An 18,272-nucleotide genomic window follows, 5' to 3' on the forward strand; every position below is an offset into this window, starting at 1 on the left:
CCTCGCAGAGTCCGTGATTATTGTGAGGTCGTACACCGCATACAATACATTGTCGTCTCATAGATCAGAACCCCTAGTAGAAAAGTAACAGTAATCAAGATAATAGTACGCGACCGCCACAAACTCGATACAGCCCACATATAAATTGGAATCCAAACAAAGAATAGCACCAAGAAAGAAATCAAGAAAAGAAAAGAATGGTATGTGTGTTACACTCAAATCAATTAAAATGAGGGACGTGAAGGTAGGCAAAAACGAAGGTGAGTAGATTATTTATTCAGCAGAACGAAGAGAGGCCGCCACTCGAGCTTCATACAACTTGGGATGTGAATCCTTGGGCGTCAGAGGCCATTGACGTTCGCGCTTGAGGTTACCCTCGCCAAGGAGCATATCCACAGCCATGGCCTCGTCCGTGTCGTCGAAATCAGAGCAACCAGCGGACAAGGGAGGAACAGAGGAAGGTTCTGGATCATGTCTTCCTACACCCCACTGTCCAAGCACAAGATCCAATAGCATTCTGCATTCGTCGGCTGAAGTAGCATGGGCAATCGCAGCCCGGAGTTCCGCAGCTTGGCTTGCAGTAATGTTTGCAATGGGCGATGTAGGCCGAATCGTTTCACGCAATTTGTCCTGGACTTTTGTGCTTGCGAAGCTGGGGTCTTGGATTTTCCCCGGCCTCCTTCGCTCAGGCTTGGATAGCCCGGTCTCGGGCGCCTTGGGCACAGAAATGGGCTCCGGGATCAGTTGCAGACCGTGCTCGGATACGTCGGCTCGGGAGGAAGTGTCGTCGTCAAGCTTTGGCACGGGAACTCGCCTCAATGACGGCTTGCTCGAGGCGGGCGAGAGCGACCGGGCGGGTTCAGGCGTTGATTGCTGAGCACCAAACACGTCGCGCTGGGGGGACAAGGTCGTCTGTATCTGTATTGAGTGACCATCAGCCGATCGCAGTGTGCCAGTTTCAATATCCCAGGAAGGTACAGCCTTGCGATTCGGTGATGCTCGACGACCCAAGGTCAGCGATGGATTAGCATGAAGGCCAGTATCGACACTAAGCGCGGGTGAGGGAGGTACTTTGCCATATGCAGCCAGGCCGCTCGTAGAAGTCCCACGTAGGTTTTTCTCCGATCGCTGTTTACCGAGGATACGCGTTGCAGAAGCAGGCTCGGGTACATCAGGCACCGGAATTGAGCGCTCGCCATTGGATGTTGAGCTCCCACCCACGAGACGTTTGAACCAACTGCTGCCGCTTCCACTTTGCTTGGGCTTGACGGCAGGGCCAACGGGGTCGATGGTTCCCTGGCTAGCTGAGCGCGCAATGTGAGGAGACGGGCCTGGTGGACCTTCGGACAAAAAGTCGATGAGGTCGCGTGTGTTGGCCGTCTGGTGCGCAGGTTTGGCGACAAGCGCACCACCACTGCCACCACCACCGCGTCGAGGGGTAATGGGCTCGTTAATGATGTCGTCCAAATCCATCGACTCACGGCGGCGGGCTGGGCCGCGCTTTCGTACCGGGCTCGCAGCCATAGTAGCCAGTTTGGGTGCTTCGGAAACCTTGCGAGTGCGGACAGAAGGTTCGTTTGGTGGGGTGGTATCAGAACCGGAGCGGGTGCGTGATGAACCGTTGAATGAGGCTTTGCGCAAGAGACCGGGTCCATTCGAGGGTTTTGTTCCGATCGAGGGCCGGGTAGAGCCAGATTCCGTATGGGATCTTGACCGTCCCGGGACAGCTGGGACGGCTGGGACAACCACGGCAGGGATCGAGGGTTCTTCTGACAGAAATTGCGGGGCGAGGCTTTGCGCCCGGGACCGTGTTCCCGATTCGTCAGCCTCCATGATGGCGTCGACGTCGCGGGGGGCAGAGGATATGCGTGGCACGGGGCTCATGGCGGTCGAGTCGGGAGAGCGGGGAGTAGGAAGCGGAGGAGGGGGGGAGTTGTCTGGAAGTTGTCCGCGCGACTTTTTCTGCTTTGAAAACACCTAATCAAAGATCAACTTATGTAATGAAACTAATCAGGAAAAGAGTTTATCAGCGTGACTGACCTCGAATGTTTTTAGACGATCGGGTGTCAAGGATACTTTCATTGTAGCGCCTGAGCGCATAAGTTCGTCAAAATCTTGTGCGTAGGGACCATCGCTCTGCACGGCATATGAATACTTGCCGCTTTTTTTGTACTAAATTGGCTACTCACTTCGTCGCCTGCGTCAGATTCACGATTCGGACCCTGTTCAAACACGGTGCCCTGGCGGGTACCACCAGACTGAGAGGCAGCTGATTGCTCGGTGGGCAATTCTTTCACCGAGATGCTCGGGAAAGGGGCCATATGGTTGCTCGGCACATCTTCCGAGGAATGACGACCGCTTCCCTTACCGAACAGCTTTATTCCCCGGCCACTCTTGTCCCCTGCCCGGGTAGAATTTGAGCGCTCCATGGATTTCTTCCCTGTAATGCGTTCTAGTGATGTTCGCGTCCGTTCTAGTGAGGATTTGCTGGAGCTGGATTGGGCAGGTACACCGGTTGTCAGAACCACGTCTGCCGACGGTCGTCGACTGAATAATGACGAAGAGGTGTTGGTGGGGGAGGAAGCGGTAGGCATGGCGCTCGGTGAGGTGGGTATGCTCATTTTGCGAGCAGGACCCAGATCTTCGTCCGGCTTCACACGGGAAATGGACCTCGTGCGTATCCCTCCACTGATGGATGAAGAGCCGCGATGTGATGGTCTAAATGCGCGAGATTGAGCCTCTATTTGCTCGTGTACTGTATATATGATCCGTGTAAACTTTTGGTTTCCAGGGCACAATTCAACTAACCTTTCATGGTTTTGAATAGCGGGTATATCGTAGCGTCTTCGCAGAGTGCAGTGTAGACGTCCAGAGAATAGGCCGTCCCTCGACTGCTGTCTCTGGCTACTACTTGCCCCACATTATTCAATACGTGCCTATTGAAGACTTAAATGGCTAGATCAAGCTGAAAGAATGTGACACATACTCGCAGATATGCCTACAGGGTTGCGTTTAGTTTTATTGAGAAACCGCACTTAGAAGCCGACTTACTCTAGAATGGCGGTCAAGTACAGGGCTGCTGGGGCTATCTGTTCACTTTGGGCGCACAGGGCCCCCCGCCGAGCATCTTCTCTTGCAGGGCTGATTCGACAACCACATTTTCTTCGAGGTCTCCCAACGTGCAATATGCCTCGCATTTTTGGCGAAGGAGCTGAAGTACACATCGTTGGTCAAGTGGCGATGGGGAATAATAGGGTGAATGCGCACCTCGAATGTTGGCTGAAGGGGGAATTCAGCTTGTTTAAGCCCTTGCTCCTCGGGGCCTAGACTCGGAGAACGTTGGCGGTATGCTCGGAGTTCGACTTCAGCTTCGAGAATAGCGTCCTTGCCGACAGTGCCCGGCATGATCTGCAATAGCCCAGCCTTGAGTCGGTTGGTGGCGAGCGAACGGGCCGAGTGTAAAATAAGCCATAACAATTCATCGAGAAATATGTTGAGGGACCGTAGAGACTCGCTCTTGATCCTCGTCGGTCTGATACTTGACAGGATCTCGTCCGCTGATCGCGCACTCACATACGCAGGGGCTAATAACACGCAAAGCACTTCAGCAATGTCAAGCGACTTTAATTTCGTTTTTCGGCATACCTCTGTCAGGCATCTGTGTCGTCGCACAACGAAAGAAAGAATGGGGTTACAAACGAATGAGGGTGTACTAAGTCTTACTATATCCCGGCTGGTATAGATTGGTATAAAGGCTTGCAACGTTTCAGCCACACGATAACAAACACCCGAGGGACCACCACGCGCTTGATTGGAAACAACCATCATAAATCGTATTTGAAAATCAACACCACAACTGCAAATCACTTCCTTGTACTGCTCCCGCCTCTCCCTCTCCCCGGTAACTCAACCACAAGCTGGAGTCGTGGCGCCTTGGGTGGGATGGACGTTTGGGACGACTGCGATACCATCGATTGATTAGCCCTGACTATGCTTGTGCCACCGCGCCCTCGGCCGTGCCCCGGAGCTTGCACAGTACTTCCCGTTCGGCTCTTGGGTTCTGGCGAAGACTCATTGGAAGTTATTGTAATATACGATCGCGCAGGCGACGGATTCGTTCTCAATATTGCGCTCGAATCCCCAGCTGCCTTGGTTCCCTTAGCGTTCGACATCCTACGAACCGGGCTCCTGTTGGGAGGTGGCCCTACTTCCCGTTCGATTTCCTCGCCTAAAGCATCCGGTGGGACCGTTCCTAGCCGCACCTGCGATCGTGGCATGGGAGAACTGAGCGCCGTTGGTAACGGTAGTTCTGGTACACGTCCACCCGCAACTGGCCTGGGGACAGATACAATTCCCGTCGGAGCAGATATGTTGCGTAGAACCTAGGATGAATGCGCGCGAGAATTAATTGCAGGCACCGAACCCTTATCTAATTGCACCACTTACAATTGGCCCGATCCGGGCGTGGCGCTGTGACGGAATGTGCGCGGGAACGACCTCGTACCTCAGCGCCATGGCCATGATCCTGAAATACGGCACACCATCTGGGAATGCATCCGGACGCAAAACCACGCGCTCTTCTGATTCTACCCGGCCTGGCGGAAAGTCCTCAGGTTGAGCAAACACCCGCAGTTTAGCCTCTGGGTTTCCACGATGCGCACGGTTGACGTGCACGATCATTCTGTACCGTTCCGACGTGGTTCGATCACAATCTAGGTTGAGGTTAGTTTAATGAAATAACGTCACTCTAGTGTCCACTTGCCTTCATATGGGCAGTAAAGAGGATGCCGGACGTGCTTTTCCGAAATATGACTCCATAGTCGTCTTGGGTTCTTGAACTGAAGCATGCAAACACCCCAACGACACATATAGTAGCCCTACGAATGAACTATATAGCTAAAGTGTTAGACTCGACGCAACAAAGTGCACTTACCGTATCTGAATCTCTACAATTCAAATGACGTCTATTCAGATGAACCCCCAGCAATTCTACCGATGACAGCACAGGCGGGCCAATACATCCTATCCATTCGCACGTATGGGGTCGAAGTCTGCGGCGTATCAACTTCAAATCTGGTTCTTGCTCTGTTCTGGTGTCATCATGAATCGTATCAACGAGCGCACTCAGTCCCAAGTCATCGTCCCGTTCGGTCCCAGTGTCTGACGTTAAATCTAAACCAAACGTAACAAATCGTAATTAATTCTAAGTTTAATTACTCAGCTACAAAAAAGGAAAATTGTATTCACCAATCATTGAAGCGCGTTCTTTGTGACACATAAACCAAGATATAGAGCAAAAAATACAAAGTAAGTTTATTCTGTCCCAACCTTCATGATGCTTGATCACACACCAGCTACTGCTTTCCTCTTTTTCTTTGGAACTGGGATGACTACCTCCATGATCATCCGTGGTTTGGCAGGTTTAGGTTTAGACCTTGGTGACAACGAAAGCTCATCCGCCGGCGGCGTCTCAGGCCTAAACAACGGCCGGTCCATCCGGTTCGCCGAATTCATGGCGCTAGCATACGACTGCGCCCAGCTATTATTCGGCGGTGGGTCGGCTGGGAGCGGAATGTTCGGATACGGACTTTCGACCTGGGATGGAGGTTTCTTTCCGACACCTGTTGTTGTCGAGTCGCGTTTGGTCACCTTTGGGCGCTTTTGGTCGTGTTTGTTCGCGCTCGTATGTTGTCGTGCCCGTGCTTCAGTGTTTGGACCCGGACCTGCCTCACTGCTGTCTGACACGCGTGGCTCACGTTTGCGTTTGAGTGGTGTGGCCTCTCCCGGAGATGAAAGACCGTTCAAAGTGAGACCAGAAATAGATACTATAGGGGGCGAAAGATCCGCCAGGGCTTGAGAGACTGGCCGAGCTGGGTCCGCATTTTCAGCGGGAACATCTGGAACAGATGAAGGAGAATTCATCACAGGAGCTGAAGTTGCAGGCAGGGAAGATGGGTCGTCCACAGGCGCATTCAAATCATCCGGGGTGGCCGTTACTGGCGATACGTGAGTAGGGGCATGGATCACAGGAGTAACCTGCGGGATGGGGGTCATAGGCCTGTTGGTAGTTTCCATGGCCGAAAGGGGGGAGGGAGGTGTTGGGGAAGGTTCAGGAAGGACGGTAATTATGGGGGCGACCGGTGAGGGAGGTGCTTCAAGTACTCGCGACGGCTCAGCTGCATTGACTGCTGGAGGTACGGATTCAGACACAACGTTTCCATTATTGTCAGGCTTTGACTGTGACTCTAGTTCCGACCCCGGTTGGACTAATACTACTGGTTCCTCAGAGTCCGTGGCTTTACCTTTACCCTTATCTTTTGTCTGGATGGGCTCGCCCTGAGCAGGCGACTCGTTGGATGTGCTCTCCGACTTTTCAGATCCACCTCCATCCGATATGTCAATTCCAATCGACCGAAGATAATCCAATGCGGCGGTCTTCCTAGGTTTGTTTTTTGGTTTTCTCGACCCTGGTTGCGCTTGTGGAGCTTGTGCTGGAGCCTGCGACTGGGAGGGCTGCATTGGTGCCTGAGTCTGAGCAGTGAGATTGGGAGGAAGATACGACGCCATATGCGCCGGTGGTAATCGTTGTTGCTCAACAGGCCGGGCGGTTGTTTGCAACGCAGGTACACTACTGGGGTATGGGCTGTATTGGTACTTTTGAGCCAGCTGCGCACGATTTACCTGCCAGGTAGGCACGCCAGTCGAAACAGGGGCGGCCTGTGGATTATGCTGCATGGGCTTAGGTCGTGGGGCTGTCTGCTGAGGCGTTGGAATTGAATTAGGGGCTGTAGGAGGCTTGGGAGCGGAGGGAGTTTGAACTGGGGGAGCCTGGTTCGGCACTGCAGTCGACGGACGATGAGATTCGTTGGATAAATGCGATGTCTTAGGCTTGGTTTGCGATTGCTCGGTAAGCGTCGTGTGTTGCCCAGTCTCAGGTTTGGCTGAGTCAACCGGAATCGCGGTGGGTTTCACGTCATCAACTGGGGGAATAGCATTACCATAATTGGCAGGTTGCTCTTTCTCGATCGGTGTCGTGTTTGTTGTTGCATTCGGTGACCCCTTTGTAAACGTCGCTGCATCGATGCCTTTTTCTGGCATCCTTTCCTTCATCAAGGCCCAAATAGCGTTTACCAAATTATCTCCTTGAGTTTTGTTAACTCGGAGGTTGGATGTCCATACATCCAGCGGTTGGCCAGTCGCAAAGAGGGGGATAGATGGGTCGCCTGGGCCGGTCTCTTGTAGGCTATCAACTGGAATTCCCACAGTTTTAGCTGCTTGCCTGACAAGCGCCACGCAATCCACACCAAGCCCATGCAGGCGTTCCAAGGCTAGCTTCATTCCGGCTCCCGACTGTTTTGATGTGGGGGCTGGTCGAGCCGGTTTGTCTGGAACGGGTGAAGGTGCGCTTGGTACTTCGGGTGGTATATCCACACGGAGAGATGCGGGTCCAGCACTGGCCCCTCCCGTTTGGGCACTCGAAGTTGAATTCGATAAATTGGGAGATGGCACGCTCTCGTTGTGCGTCTGTATGATTGGTCCAGAAGCCGAGGCAGATTCAGTGGGGTTATGCCACGTGCGGAACCATTTATGGGTTGAGTATGCTTGTTCGTGGTCGCTGTGGCCTGATTAGACGTGATGTATCGGATAGATGAGGACACTTTGACTCACCCACTGGGTTGATGCTACCATTAGCTTGTGAATCGGCTGTACGAGATGATGCATTGGAGCCAACACTCCACCCAGTACTCTGCCGACGTTCAGGTTTCAGATCGTGCAGGGAGAATGGCTTTCTAGAACGGATTCTTGCAGGGGACGGACCCACAGTATCTGAGTCCTGAACTTGAGAAGCGGAAACAGGTGGCTCTTCTTGAGGAGATGATGAGCGTTGAACGGGTGCCTGCAGCTGGTGGGCCAATTGTGATAGCGCGCTCCCACTCGCGTTCTGAGCGGGAGGAAGAGTAGGTAACGCTACCTGCGGAGAAGCAGGAGAGCTTTGGTGAGAGGATGGTCGCGACTGTTGCCTGCGTTTGTGTTGCTGGGCCAAGTGCTGCAGGTACTGCAACTGCTTTTGCGCGATTTCGCGATCTTTTTGAATATTCGACCCGCCAGCCTGGTTTGGTTGATGGCCTGGTTGCAGTGGATTCCCCTGAGGATGGTCTGGCATCTGGCTGTGGGCAGGAGTTGGATGCTGAGGTTGTGCCTGAGGTTGGTATGCATTTTGCACATAACTTGCAGAGGTAGAAGGGGTGGCTTGCTGCACTACCGGCTGCCTTTGTGGCTGGTGTGTGGCATTGGGAAACGAGGCGGTGCTCTGTTGAGCTGGTTGTGGGTTCCCGTAAGGATGGTGAAGTCCCGGTTGCGGTTGCTGATAGGGTACCGAGTGGTGTGACTGCAAGTTGGATTGGTTGGCTTGTGGAACGGGTTGGGCCTGTTGATGCGCTCCGTCCTGCATCGCCATACCGGGCGCATATTGACCTACAAATGATTGAGCCATAGGCTGAGGATACGTTTGCTGAGGATAAGTCTGGTGTTGATGAACTGGTTGCTGTTGATACGGCCACGGTGCCGGAGTCGGCCCTGTCCACGCGCCATGTTGATGTGGAACAGCTCCCTGTGGTCCCGCATATGGGTGATAATGTGGGTAGCTCGGTTGAGGATGTGGACTTTTCGTTGTTGTTATTTTTTTTTCGCGTAGTCAGCGAAGAGTATCGGTACAATACGAAAGGTCTTATGCTCACATTTGGTTGGATACATTCGCAATTTCAGCATGTTGCTGGTTAGCCAGTATCATTTGCTCCAGCTTATGCTTCATTTCGACCATATCTTTATGTGCCTTGGCATAAAATCCAGGATCATTGGATGAGCCGGCCTGCATTTGTGTAGGATTATGATACAGCCTATTGATATATTGCTGTACCGCCCGGTTGCCCACAGGTATAACCTGCATCTGACTCCCTCTTGTGCTGTCCGGCTGCGGCTGCTGGGCATACTGAGTCGACATTCCTGGTTGAGAGTAATGTCGCGAGGGTTCCATGGCTCGACGCTACTGAGCCTCAGAAGTCCGAGTCGTGGTGAACTTGGAGTTACTGCAAGGTCCCCATGCAATAAGTCACGTGATCAGATATTGATGTGCATGACGCTTTTGATGGCGCTTTGCTCCTCGACGATCGTTATTCATCCACCATTACCATGGGTTCACGCATGCCACGATTCCGAATGTTCGCACGGGGATATGCCACTGCATCCAGTGGCTCGCCTTTTGGCGCGCATACAATGTCTCCGTTTCGTTTGTTTGATCGTAATGCAAAACGTATCCAAAAAGATCGTGCAGCATTGAGAGACTCTGGTGAGCGTAGCCGTACGGTCGATTATGTGCGTGAAGAAGTAGCAGATCGCTTATTTGAACGTGTCCTGGTACGTAAATTATTCAACTGATAGTTACTTAAGACTTGGTGATGGATTATCAGTAGGATATCAAAAGGCGTTTCCCTCACATTCTGGACCTCGGGGCGGGATCCGGTCACTTTACCAAATTACTCGATTCCGACGTCACCGATAGAGTGACCATGCTAGATATGAGCTGTAGGTGTGTCTTGCCTTGGTTGGCTCGAACTTATGCCAAGTGCCCAGTACAGTCCTTGAACCGTGATTTAGACTCGGAATTTCCCTTGCCTCCCGCCCGACTTCACATAGACGAAGAAAATCTTCTGGAAGCGATTCCTGCCAACTCTCAGGACGCAGTCATGTCATGTCTTGGGCTTCATTGGGTCAACGACCTTCCAGGCGCACTCATTCAAATCCGAGAGTCGCTCAAACCGGACGGTGTGTTCTTGGGTGCTATGTTCGGAGGAGATACACTCTTTGAATTAAGGCAAGATACAGATAGTTTCCGTTTGAATTACATTCTTAGGAGCGTATTTATTTTATTAATTTATTTACAGAACGGCTCTCCAATTGGCCCAAGTTGAGCGCGAAGGTGGAATTTCACCACGAGTTTCCCCAATGACTGGTGCGCGTCCATTGATTAAAGTCTAACTGTAGAGTTGATCCACTGTGTCGTATAGACACCCGAGATGTCTCAAATCTCATGGGTCGTGCAGGGTTTACTCTCCTCACGGTGGATACGGATGACGTTCGAGTGTCCTATCCATCCATATGGGAGCTAATGGAGGATCTAAGAGATATGGGAGAAAGTAACGCTATTGCGAGCAGGTAGGCTATCTTATTTTAATGGCGACATGAGTATTGAGCCATGGACCATAGGAACATTCATCAAGCGCGATACTTTGATCGCAGCAGATGCGATCTACAAAGGTGACGTTGCATGAGCCTTAGACAGCCCGTGAGCTAACTTTTGCATTTGTAGCTCTCCATGGCGAGGAAAATGGAACGGTACCAGCGACCTTCCAAATCATTTACATGGTACGACAGGCACCCATTGGCTATACCGATGCTAACAAAGCCATGCTATAGATTGGATGGAAACCAGCACCCAACCAACCAAAGCCCCTCGAAAGAGGTTCGGGCCAAACGAATCTAAAAGATGTTTTGTAGCTCACATATATACGGATGCAGTGAATCCAACGAAACATGTCGTAATTGATACAATCTGTCAAATAACAGCAACAGCATAAATAGTCCAATTATAGAGGAGGAATAACACTCTTCAACCATGCACCCAGATCTGCAATTTCTTGTTGCTCCGCAGAATGTGCCATGCCCTTGTAAGAATTGAATTGCAGCTTTGAGAAACCAAGATTTCCCTTCATGTGCTCCACGCTCATTTGACCAAACTTGTATGGGACCACGGGGTCGGCTGTTCCATGCCCCCAGAAGATGGGAGTGGCCGTGGCTGTTGGGCCTAGTAGCTATAACATATGATTAAGTACATGACGTATACGAGAAAAGAATCAGACATACGGATTGAAGCCTCTTGCGCATGGGGAACCAACCGGAAAGAATCGCAAGGCCAGCATAGTTTTTTTCAGAAGTAAGACCGTGAACTAGTGATAGAGCAGCCCCTTGGCTGAACCCTCCGATGACAACTGCAAAACAAAAGGTCCAGTAAGCGATAATACCCGCGTGAACTATCAGCTTGAGACCTACTTCGCTCGCTGGGGATTCCAGCCTCGTTTTCGGCTGCAACCAGGTTATGAATGAGCTTGGAGGACCTCAACAGGCCTTCTTCGTCCTCCTTGTCATCCGATTTGCCAAGCGAATACAAGTCAAACCTAGAAGAAAAAAGATTGAGTTGGCATTAAAAATAGGTGGCATGTTTTACTTACCACCCGGGCATCTCAATCCCACCGTTGATCTATGCTCATCTCTGTGAATACGGTGCGACTAAAGCGTCTGTGTGATCAAACTCACGGTAATAGGCATAACCGGTGCATGGGGAAGAATCCATTTTACATATGGAAACTGGCTTGCAAGCATGGTAGCAACAGGACGCCAGCCATCTCCGGTATCACCAAGACCATGTGAGAAGATAATAGTAGCGGTATGTGGCGCGCGTGGAGGGACGGTAATGAACTTGAGGGCAGCAGCAGTGGCCATTGCGGAGTGTTGTTGTTGCGAGGCGTCAATGGGCTGGATGGTCGCGAACTCGAGCAGGGAAAGGGCAATAAGGGAAATTATGGCAAGTACTATAGTCGGAAGGATGCGGATAATCGTGCGTCTGGAGACACTGGGTAGCACCATATGTCCCATGATCGATATCATGGATCTTCGAGAGGCAAAGTGGATCAATTGCCAATCATTCTTCGCGCTTCTTCATCCCATCCCCTGGTTTAGGTCATCCAATCGTTATTTTCTGTTTCGCCTTCTACCTACCATGGCTAGCACCACTGAACATCCAACAGCACCGACCACTGCTGGTGAACGACAATCGAACACACACTCTCCGAACCACTCCCCGAGTCCGCATCTACACTCTCTAAATCCGCACAGAAAAAGCTAGCGAAAGCCGAACGCTTTGCTCAGCTCAAGCTTGAACGGAGGGCTCGCGAGAAAGAACAAAAAGTCGCTAAACGAAAGGAGCGTGAAGAGCGCTTGGCGGCAGGAGAAGAACCCGGACCCTCTGATGCGAAGAAACGGAAGGTATCAAGGGAGGGCCAAGGTCCTGTGCGACCATTCAATGCCCGGATCGTCATTGATCTTGGCTTTGATGAAAAGATGAGTGAAAAGGTAAATGTAGCTACTCCCTACTATGGTGTGCTATGGTTTAACATTGGTTTAGGAAGTAGGCAGCCTATGTAGCCAGCTGGCATATACGTATGCGACCCACCGACGCACTAGGACTCCATTCACCAATCTCTTATTTACTAAGCTCAGTGGGCGAACAAGAGAGCAACTGGACGGCACAAACGATGCATCATACCGTCGATGGAGGTATACCGAATGGTGGGAAGAGGATATTGATGGTTTATGGAACCCACCAGCTACTGTAACTCAACCAACAACCGATGATCTACTACAAACAACGGACGAACCTACGGAAATATCGAGCGCTGCTCCAGAAGGAACCGAACCCATATCAAACCCCGAGTCAAATGCAGGGGTAGAGACAAGCACAGAAGCTCCGGAACTAGCAACAGGTTCTGAATCTCCTGCTGGTATGACCGAACTGACCCCCTCGGCTCGTCTCAAACAACGACGTGCTTCTAAAGTGGACCCAACTCCCCAAATCCGATCCGCATGTCCCCAAGAATCAGTTGTGTACCTCACTGCAGATGCAGAAGACGAGATACTCGAGCTGAAAGAGGGAGAAACATATATAATAGGCGGGATTGTCGATCGAAATAGGTATAAGGTAACTCCTATACTTTCTCCTTCTGACAACGGCGGGTGAACACTAATGAAAATAATAGAATTTATGCGCCAACAAAGCCCGTGATATGGAGGTTCGGAGCGCAAGATTACCTATAGGAAGGTACCTGAAGGATATGCCCACTCGAAAAGTCTTGACCGTAAATCAGGTACTTGACTTGTCTATAGTTGTTGAATCTTCTTTGACGAGTGAGCGACTAGGTTTTCGACATTCTTGTGCACTGGGTTACGACTCGTAATTGGGAAGATGCAATGCAAAAAGTCATGCCTAAGCGAAAGTTTAATGCCAACGGGAAAAAGGGCAAACGCTCACAGGCACGAGCAGGCGACGAGGACGGCGAAGATATTCGTGATGACGAAGACGAGGACCAAGGCAAATCTGAACATACAGAGTCTGATGAGCGCCAGGTTGAAGACCTTACCAAGCTAGATAACCAGGTCCAGTCCACTGATTTATATTGAAACAAAGCTTAAACTACTCCCCCAAGCACGGCTCCATTATGAATTATTTCAATTAATCCGTCCATTGGTATGCATGGGTTTTCAATATTTGAAAGAGTGCAGAGCGAGTATGCGACTACAGAACGAAGGGCAAAAAAGAGTGTGCCAAAGAAAGAAGGATATGTTCAAGCCGAAACCAAAGTGTAATCCTACTAATAAAAATTGACTACGAAGAAGCGGGTTGAATATGCTGGGGATGTGGACAAGAAAGTAAACTATGTACAATGGTAGTGATAACCACACTGGAACTAAGGGATTGAAAGGGCTTATATAAAACAAGAGGGATAAAAAAAGGAAACCGGGGCCAAAACCATTGTGTATGATGTATACTTTGTAGGAGTATGGATGAGAGATTGTAGACGAGAAGTGTCTGTGCGGGTCGGGTTGATGAATTGGGGGCAGGCCATTGCACAGCGATGTAAACACGGAAAGCGAAGCACGATGATGAGGAGATAAATAAGAAGACACAGGAGACAGGGGAGCATAGTCATAAAAAACAGAAGAATTCACGAAATGCGACAAGGGAGATATAAGCTGATACAACTACCAAGGCAGATTGATATGTGAAAAGACCCCGAGAAAGGATGATATTGGACGGTTGGGTATATAAGTTGTAGGCGCCGCCCGGCATGCCCAATCAAAGTCTTAATGAGACCGACTGGCCAGCTCTTGTGCAATGTGACCGGCTCCAGGGGATGCACTCAAAGAGAAGGGGCTATGTCCAGATTGTTCGCGTTCTCGCTCTCGTTCGCGAGCATCGTAGGGTTCGCTGCCTTCGTTGAGACCGGTCTGAGCGAGAGAAAAGGGCTGAGGTGCTGGCGCACTGCTCCAGTGCGAAAAGCTACTAACGCTCGAGAAGGATTGGGGTTGGCTACCAAATCCCGATGACTGCCCCGACCCAAACGTCTGCGACTGGGGCGCTCGATTGAACGGTGGCAGGGAGTTTGATGGGCCTATCACGGGACTAAATGTCCCTTGTCCAGGGGCTGGGAGCGGAGGTGAGAAAAAGCGGGATGGGGGAGAGCCAGGAAACGTCATGGATGTGCCGGTGGGCGAGAGCATGCCGGTTGGAGATAGCAATTCCGTCGAGTCCTGTCGCATGAGACGAGAACCAAAGCTCTGAGCTTCAAAGGTCCCCGTAGGAGACGCCAGCCCGCGACTTGGACCAAATCCACGTTCGGAAATCCCAGCCAATGCTGCACTGAAAGTCGCTGGCGGAGGTGCTCCACCAACCGGGCTTGACAAACCAGGGGTCCGTACACCAAGTGGGTTCTTGCTAAAGGACAGACGAATTCCACCTTTGACAAGTCCGTTCAGTGTGTTTCCGTACATCTCATTCAATGCCTTGGTCGCGTAGTTGACATCTTCGAACTGGAATCAAGATTAGTGTCGGCCTTGACAACGATTCAAGACTCGCGCATTTACCTCAACAAAACACATTGGCCCGTTGCTCTTTTGCCTAAAACAGAGCTTGCGATACCCAGGGGTACGGGCAAAGAGGCCACGTAGTGCCTCCTCCAGGTACGAAGGGGAATGAGCTTGTCCAGAAGCCGTAGGGAGATTTCCCACATAGAGGGTATTGATCTTTAAACAATACAAATCAGATATACTTCTTACAAGCCGGAATTTGAAAACTTACAGGAGGGTTCTGATCACTCGCACTTTGCCTCTTGTCGGCCCCAGAACCTGATCCAGGAGAAGGAAGCTGAGGGGATGTGGTTCCGATTTGGGTAGTTACTTTCAGAGACATCTTTCCCATTGATCCAAGCAATTCGTCCGGACCTTGCTCACGTTCCGGATCGCTATCATCATGTGGGGCATGAACGTCCTCGTTCGAACCCGTTGACGCATCCGAAGCAGGCAGGGGGACAACACGTTCTGGAGATCGGCTTGAAGAAGTTGTGGAGCCGGGTGGAGTCGAAAGCGCCACCGACGAGCTCGGCCGGGCAATCGGTCCAAAGGCTGCTTCGGAATTGACAGGATCCGGGTGAGATACAAGGGGAGGGAGCCATTGATTGGGAGTCATTGGGGGTGAAAGCGCGCTCGTTGGACCAAGTCCTGGGGGTGGCGGAGGGCCTCCTGCTCCAGACCCTGCACCCATCAAGGAAGCATGCCCGTTCATAGGGCTAGTAGTGAACCCCATCACATGAGAACGAGGGACAAACTCGGTAGGCGACAGAATACCATTGCCAACAGCGTTGTTGGACAAGCCTGTTGTTGACAACGGGGGAGGAAGACGTGACGCGGTACTTGCAGTGCTACTCGGAACAGAGTGGAAAGCATCATATGCGTTGGTGTTGGTGTTCCGTAGTTCTCGTTCGCGTTCCTTATCCCACATGCCATTCCCCAGGCCCATCGCGTCGATGGCCGCCAGATCACGGTCGCGCTGACTCAACTGTTCCCCGAGTCCGGCGTTACCGCTCAAAAGCGAGCCTCCCGAGAACCCTGTCATACCACTTGCTGAATCCTGAGGGGGGTGCGATGGAGGATTGTTGTTGTTCCCGTTCGATGGCAAAGCCTGGTTGAGTGGTAATCCAAGTGGACCAACCCCCCGCTTCGTGTGCAAGTTCTTCTTGGCCATCTCTGCCTTGAGAAACGCGCCCTTTTCCGCATCTACCCTCCGGCCTTGGAGAACGTCCCGTGCCTCTAGCGCTTCTTGCCTCGTCCTGAACTTGGCAAATCCGATTATCTGCTTGCGCGGAGGTGCAGGCATAGTAAGATGATTAAGCTCGTTACCCGCAGCCGTTGGTGCAGATGTAAGCGGCAAATTGCGGATCGTATATGGATCATCGTTGGGCCACTGACCCGAGGCCGATGGTGCAGGAGGGTCCAGAACCACTCCGCCCGAGTTGACGGTGACGAGATTATAGGGGTCATTCGGGCCGCCAGTAACGAATCCGTTTGTGGGGAAAGCACCTGATCGCAGAGCGTTGGCTGAAGTAAGCCCTTGCCCGTTTGATGAGCCCCCGTATCCAGGTTCTTTATTGGGTATCTTCAGTGTTGCTGCCTCGAAACCAGACGAAAAAGTGAACATGTTTTGGAATTCGCGCTCCTGTAAGATACTCGGTGATGAGTATATGATGTTATATGTATGTATAAAGAAATAAACACGAACCGACATATCATCTGGGAACCCTACTACAAAAATAGTGGAGATTTCTTCTTGAGGCACGGTGCTAGGTTGAAACCCAGGACCCTCCGGACGCGACAACTTGGAAACCAGATCATTGAAGGCAGGTGTACCATACTGCAAACCAAGACTGGACACCGCTTGTTGGATAGCTGCCTGATGCACCGGGGGCATAAACTGGTTTGATGGTGGCAACGATCCGGCAGTCGCACCATTTGGCCCCGCGTGAATAGGGTTCATTGTTCCACGAGGTCCAGAGTTAGTTGGAGGTTGGATCAAATGGGAAGAGTTCATCGACTGAGGCATGTGAGCAGAGGAGGGAGGTTTCCCGATAGGGCCTGGTTGGTGGGACATCGGTCCCACTGACTGATATGGTGGTCCGTTCTGAGACAAAAATCCGCTGGCAGGGCCGGGAACGTTAGGGCCGATGTCAAAATCGAACTGGCGATTTGAAGTCGGAGCGCGGGTTCCAAATATGTCTTGGTGCGTAGGAGTTGGGTACCCTTGATTTGGCCCGAATGATTCGCCCGAGCCCATGAACCCAGGTGGGCCGGTGGCATTGCTAATTGACAACTGGTGCGGGCGAGTAACCGCGTTGAACGAATTGGATGTGCGGTACTGCTTTGGTGTGAATCCACTTCCCTCCCCATCAGATGAGTTAGGATTACCAGCGGCCTCACGCAGCGATTCGTTGGATGGCTGCGAATACAGAGTAGGCTGTGTTGGAGTAAAGTTGTCCACCTGGGTGGTCGGGGTATTGTGGAAAACGAGCGGTGGGAGCACGCCGATTGGCTGCTGTGGCTGGGGGGCTGCTTGTTGCATACTGCTAGGCAGCTTCACCAGTGCTGACTACGGTACTTTGAGATTGAACGGGTCGGATATTCAGCGCTTGAAGACGGTAAACGTGCGCGGGGAAAGGGGAGTAACGCGAGAACCAACGACCAGTGCTTGTAGGAGGGCGTACCACTCGCTGTAACTGATAGTAGAATATAGAGTTGAAAGTTCCTTGAGTAACTAGCAAGTTGAGTGATTCGCAGGGGATAGGTGCGAGGCCTTGGATAGAGACGGATAGGCCCGCTCTCCGCCACAGGTCGAGTAGGTGTATGCGGCGATGTTGGAGATAGTTATTGATAATGCAGGATACAAGGTGGCCGCAGTAACAGAAGGATGTTTAATTTGGAGCTGGCCAAGTCCAAAAACACGAGGGCCAGGAGTACACAGAGTCCGAGAAAACACGAGGGCCGCGAGAGATAGTTGTAGGCAGATCGTGACGCCAACAACAAGCCGGCCCTGGTCCGTGCACACTTTCTACAGCCACACGAAACACATTATTTACAAATACGCCACCCGACGTTCCCAACTACTTGGCGTCGACGAAATCCCTTGTTACGACTGTTCATAAATGCTCGAACATACCACCAGAGTTCGCGGCCGAGCTCACTTTGCATCTTGTTCTAAATCAGGGCGCCACGAGGCGGTCACTGTCCAGCCGATTGCCATTTTCAACTCTCGGTTGGCAAGTCTGAAATTACAGTATGGGGTAGACAGGCAGAGGTCAAGAACAGAAAGCGCATGCTCGCAGACACCATTCAAATAATGGATTTCAGGGCGTGTGCCCTTGGCTGCGTCACTCTCCTCATTGATCGTGTGGAGGATCGCTTGCTATTCCGCATGATCTCCGTTTGCTCAGTTCAATCATTTCAATCACTCCCTGAAGTCGGTCGAACTTGGCAAAACTATAATTAATATTGGAACGCACTTGAACTCGAGCTCTATTCGTCTGGCCGTAATAGTAGATTAAGCATATAGGTAG

General features: G+C 51.5%; 6 protein-coding genes across 6 annotated transcripts; 2 read left to right on the plus strand and 4 right to left on the minus strand.

The window, feature by feature from the left end:
- Positions 1-273: 273 nt before the first annotated feature.
- On the minus strand, positions 274-3,658 carry RhiXN_03965 (uncharacterized protein; the record flags this gene model as incomplete). Its single annotated transcript, XM_043323782.1, has 9 exons — positions 274-1,977; positions 2,041-2,136; positions 2,190-2,755; positions 2,809-2,936; positions 2,987-2,998; positions 3,052-3,076; positions 3,109-3,211; positions 3,268-3,584; positions 3,646-3,658. The coding sequence occupies 9 exons, from the start codon at positions 3,656-3,658 to the stop codon at positions 274-276; spliced, it is 2,964 nt and encodes a 987-aa protein (XP_043176201.1).
- A 205-nt stretch (positions 3,659-3,863) lies between these two features.
- Positions 3,864-9,034, minus strand: RhiXN_03966 (uncharacterized protein; the record flags this gene model as incomplete). The annotated part of the gene is made up of 7 exons (XM_043323783.1): positions 3,864-4,382; positions 4,447-4,712; positions 4,934-4,946; positions 4,994-5,172; positions 5,352-7,622; positions 7,669-8,663; positions 8,739-9,034. 7 exons carry the CDS (start codon positions 9,032-9,034, stop codon positions 3,864-3,866), a joined length of 4,539 nt encoding a protein of 1,512 aa, XP_043176202.1.
- Positions 9,035-9,273: 239 nt separating this feature from the next.
- On the plus strand, positions 9,274-10,554 carry RhiXN_03967 (methyltransferase domain protein; the record flags this gene model as incomplete). The annotated part of the gene is made up of 8 exons (XM_043323784.1): positions 9,274-9,414; positions 9,471-9,582; positions 9,655-9,841; positions 9,942-10,009; positions 10,065-10,193; positions 10,264-10,314; positions 10,367-10,422; positions 10,474-10,554. The coding sequence occupies 8 exons, from the start codon at positions 9,274-9,276 to the stop codon at positions 10,552-10,554; spliced, it is 825 nt and encodes a 274-aa protein (XP_043176203.1).
- An 89-nt stretch (positions 10,555-10,643) lies between these two features.
- On the minus strand, positions 10,644-11,721 carry RhiXN_03968 (carbohydrate esterase family 1 protein; the record flags this gene model as incomplete). The annotated part of the gene is made up of 5 exons (XM_043323785.1): positions 10,644-10,868; positions 10,921-11,045; positions 11,107-11,231; positions 11,286-11,314; positions 11,371-11,721. 5 exons carry the CDS (start codon positions 11,719-11,721, stop codon positions 10,644-10,646), a joined length of 855 nt encoding a protein of 284 aa, XP_043176204.1.
- Positions 11,722-11,833: 112 nt separating this feature from the next.
- Positions 11,834-13,290, plus strand: RhiXN_03969 (tRNA (guanine-N(1))-methyltransferase; the record flags this gene model as incomplete). Its single annotated transcript, XM_043323786.1, has 5 exons — positions 11,834-11,918; positions 11,960-12,186; positions 12,239-12,811; positions 12,870-12,977; positions 13,030-13,290. The coding sequence occupies 5 exons, from the start codon at positions 11,834-11,836 to the stop codon at positions 13,288-13,290; spliced, it is 1,254 nt and encodes a 417-aa protein (XP_043176205.1).
- A 684-nt stretch (positions 13,291-13,974) lies between these two features.
- RhiXN_03970 (RNA recognition motif protein) lies at positions 13,975-17,281 on the minus strand (the record flags this gene model as incomplete). The annotated part of the gene is made up of 4 exons (XM_043323787.1): positions 13,975-14,700; positions 14,755-14,913; positions 14,969-16,381; positions 16,445-17,281. The coding sequence occupies 4 exons, from the start codon at positions 17,279-17,281 to the stop codon at positions 13,975-13,977; spliced, it is 3,135 nt and encodes a 1,044-aa protein (XP_043176206.1).
- Between the last annotated feature and the right edge of the window lie 991 nt (positions 17,282-18,272).

The sequence above is a fragment of the Rhizoctonia solani genome, chromosome 1, assembly GCF_016906535.1.
Source record: "Rhizoctonia solani chromosome 1, complete sequence".
Lineage (NCBI taxonomy): Eukaryota > Fungi > Basidiomycota > Agaricomycetes > Cantharellales > Ceratobasidiaceae > Rhizoctonia > Rhizoctonia solani.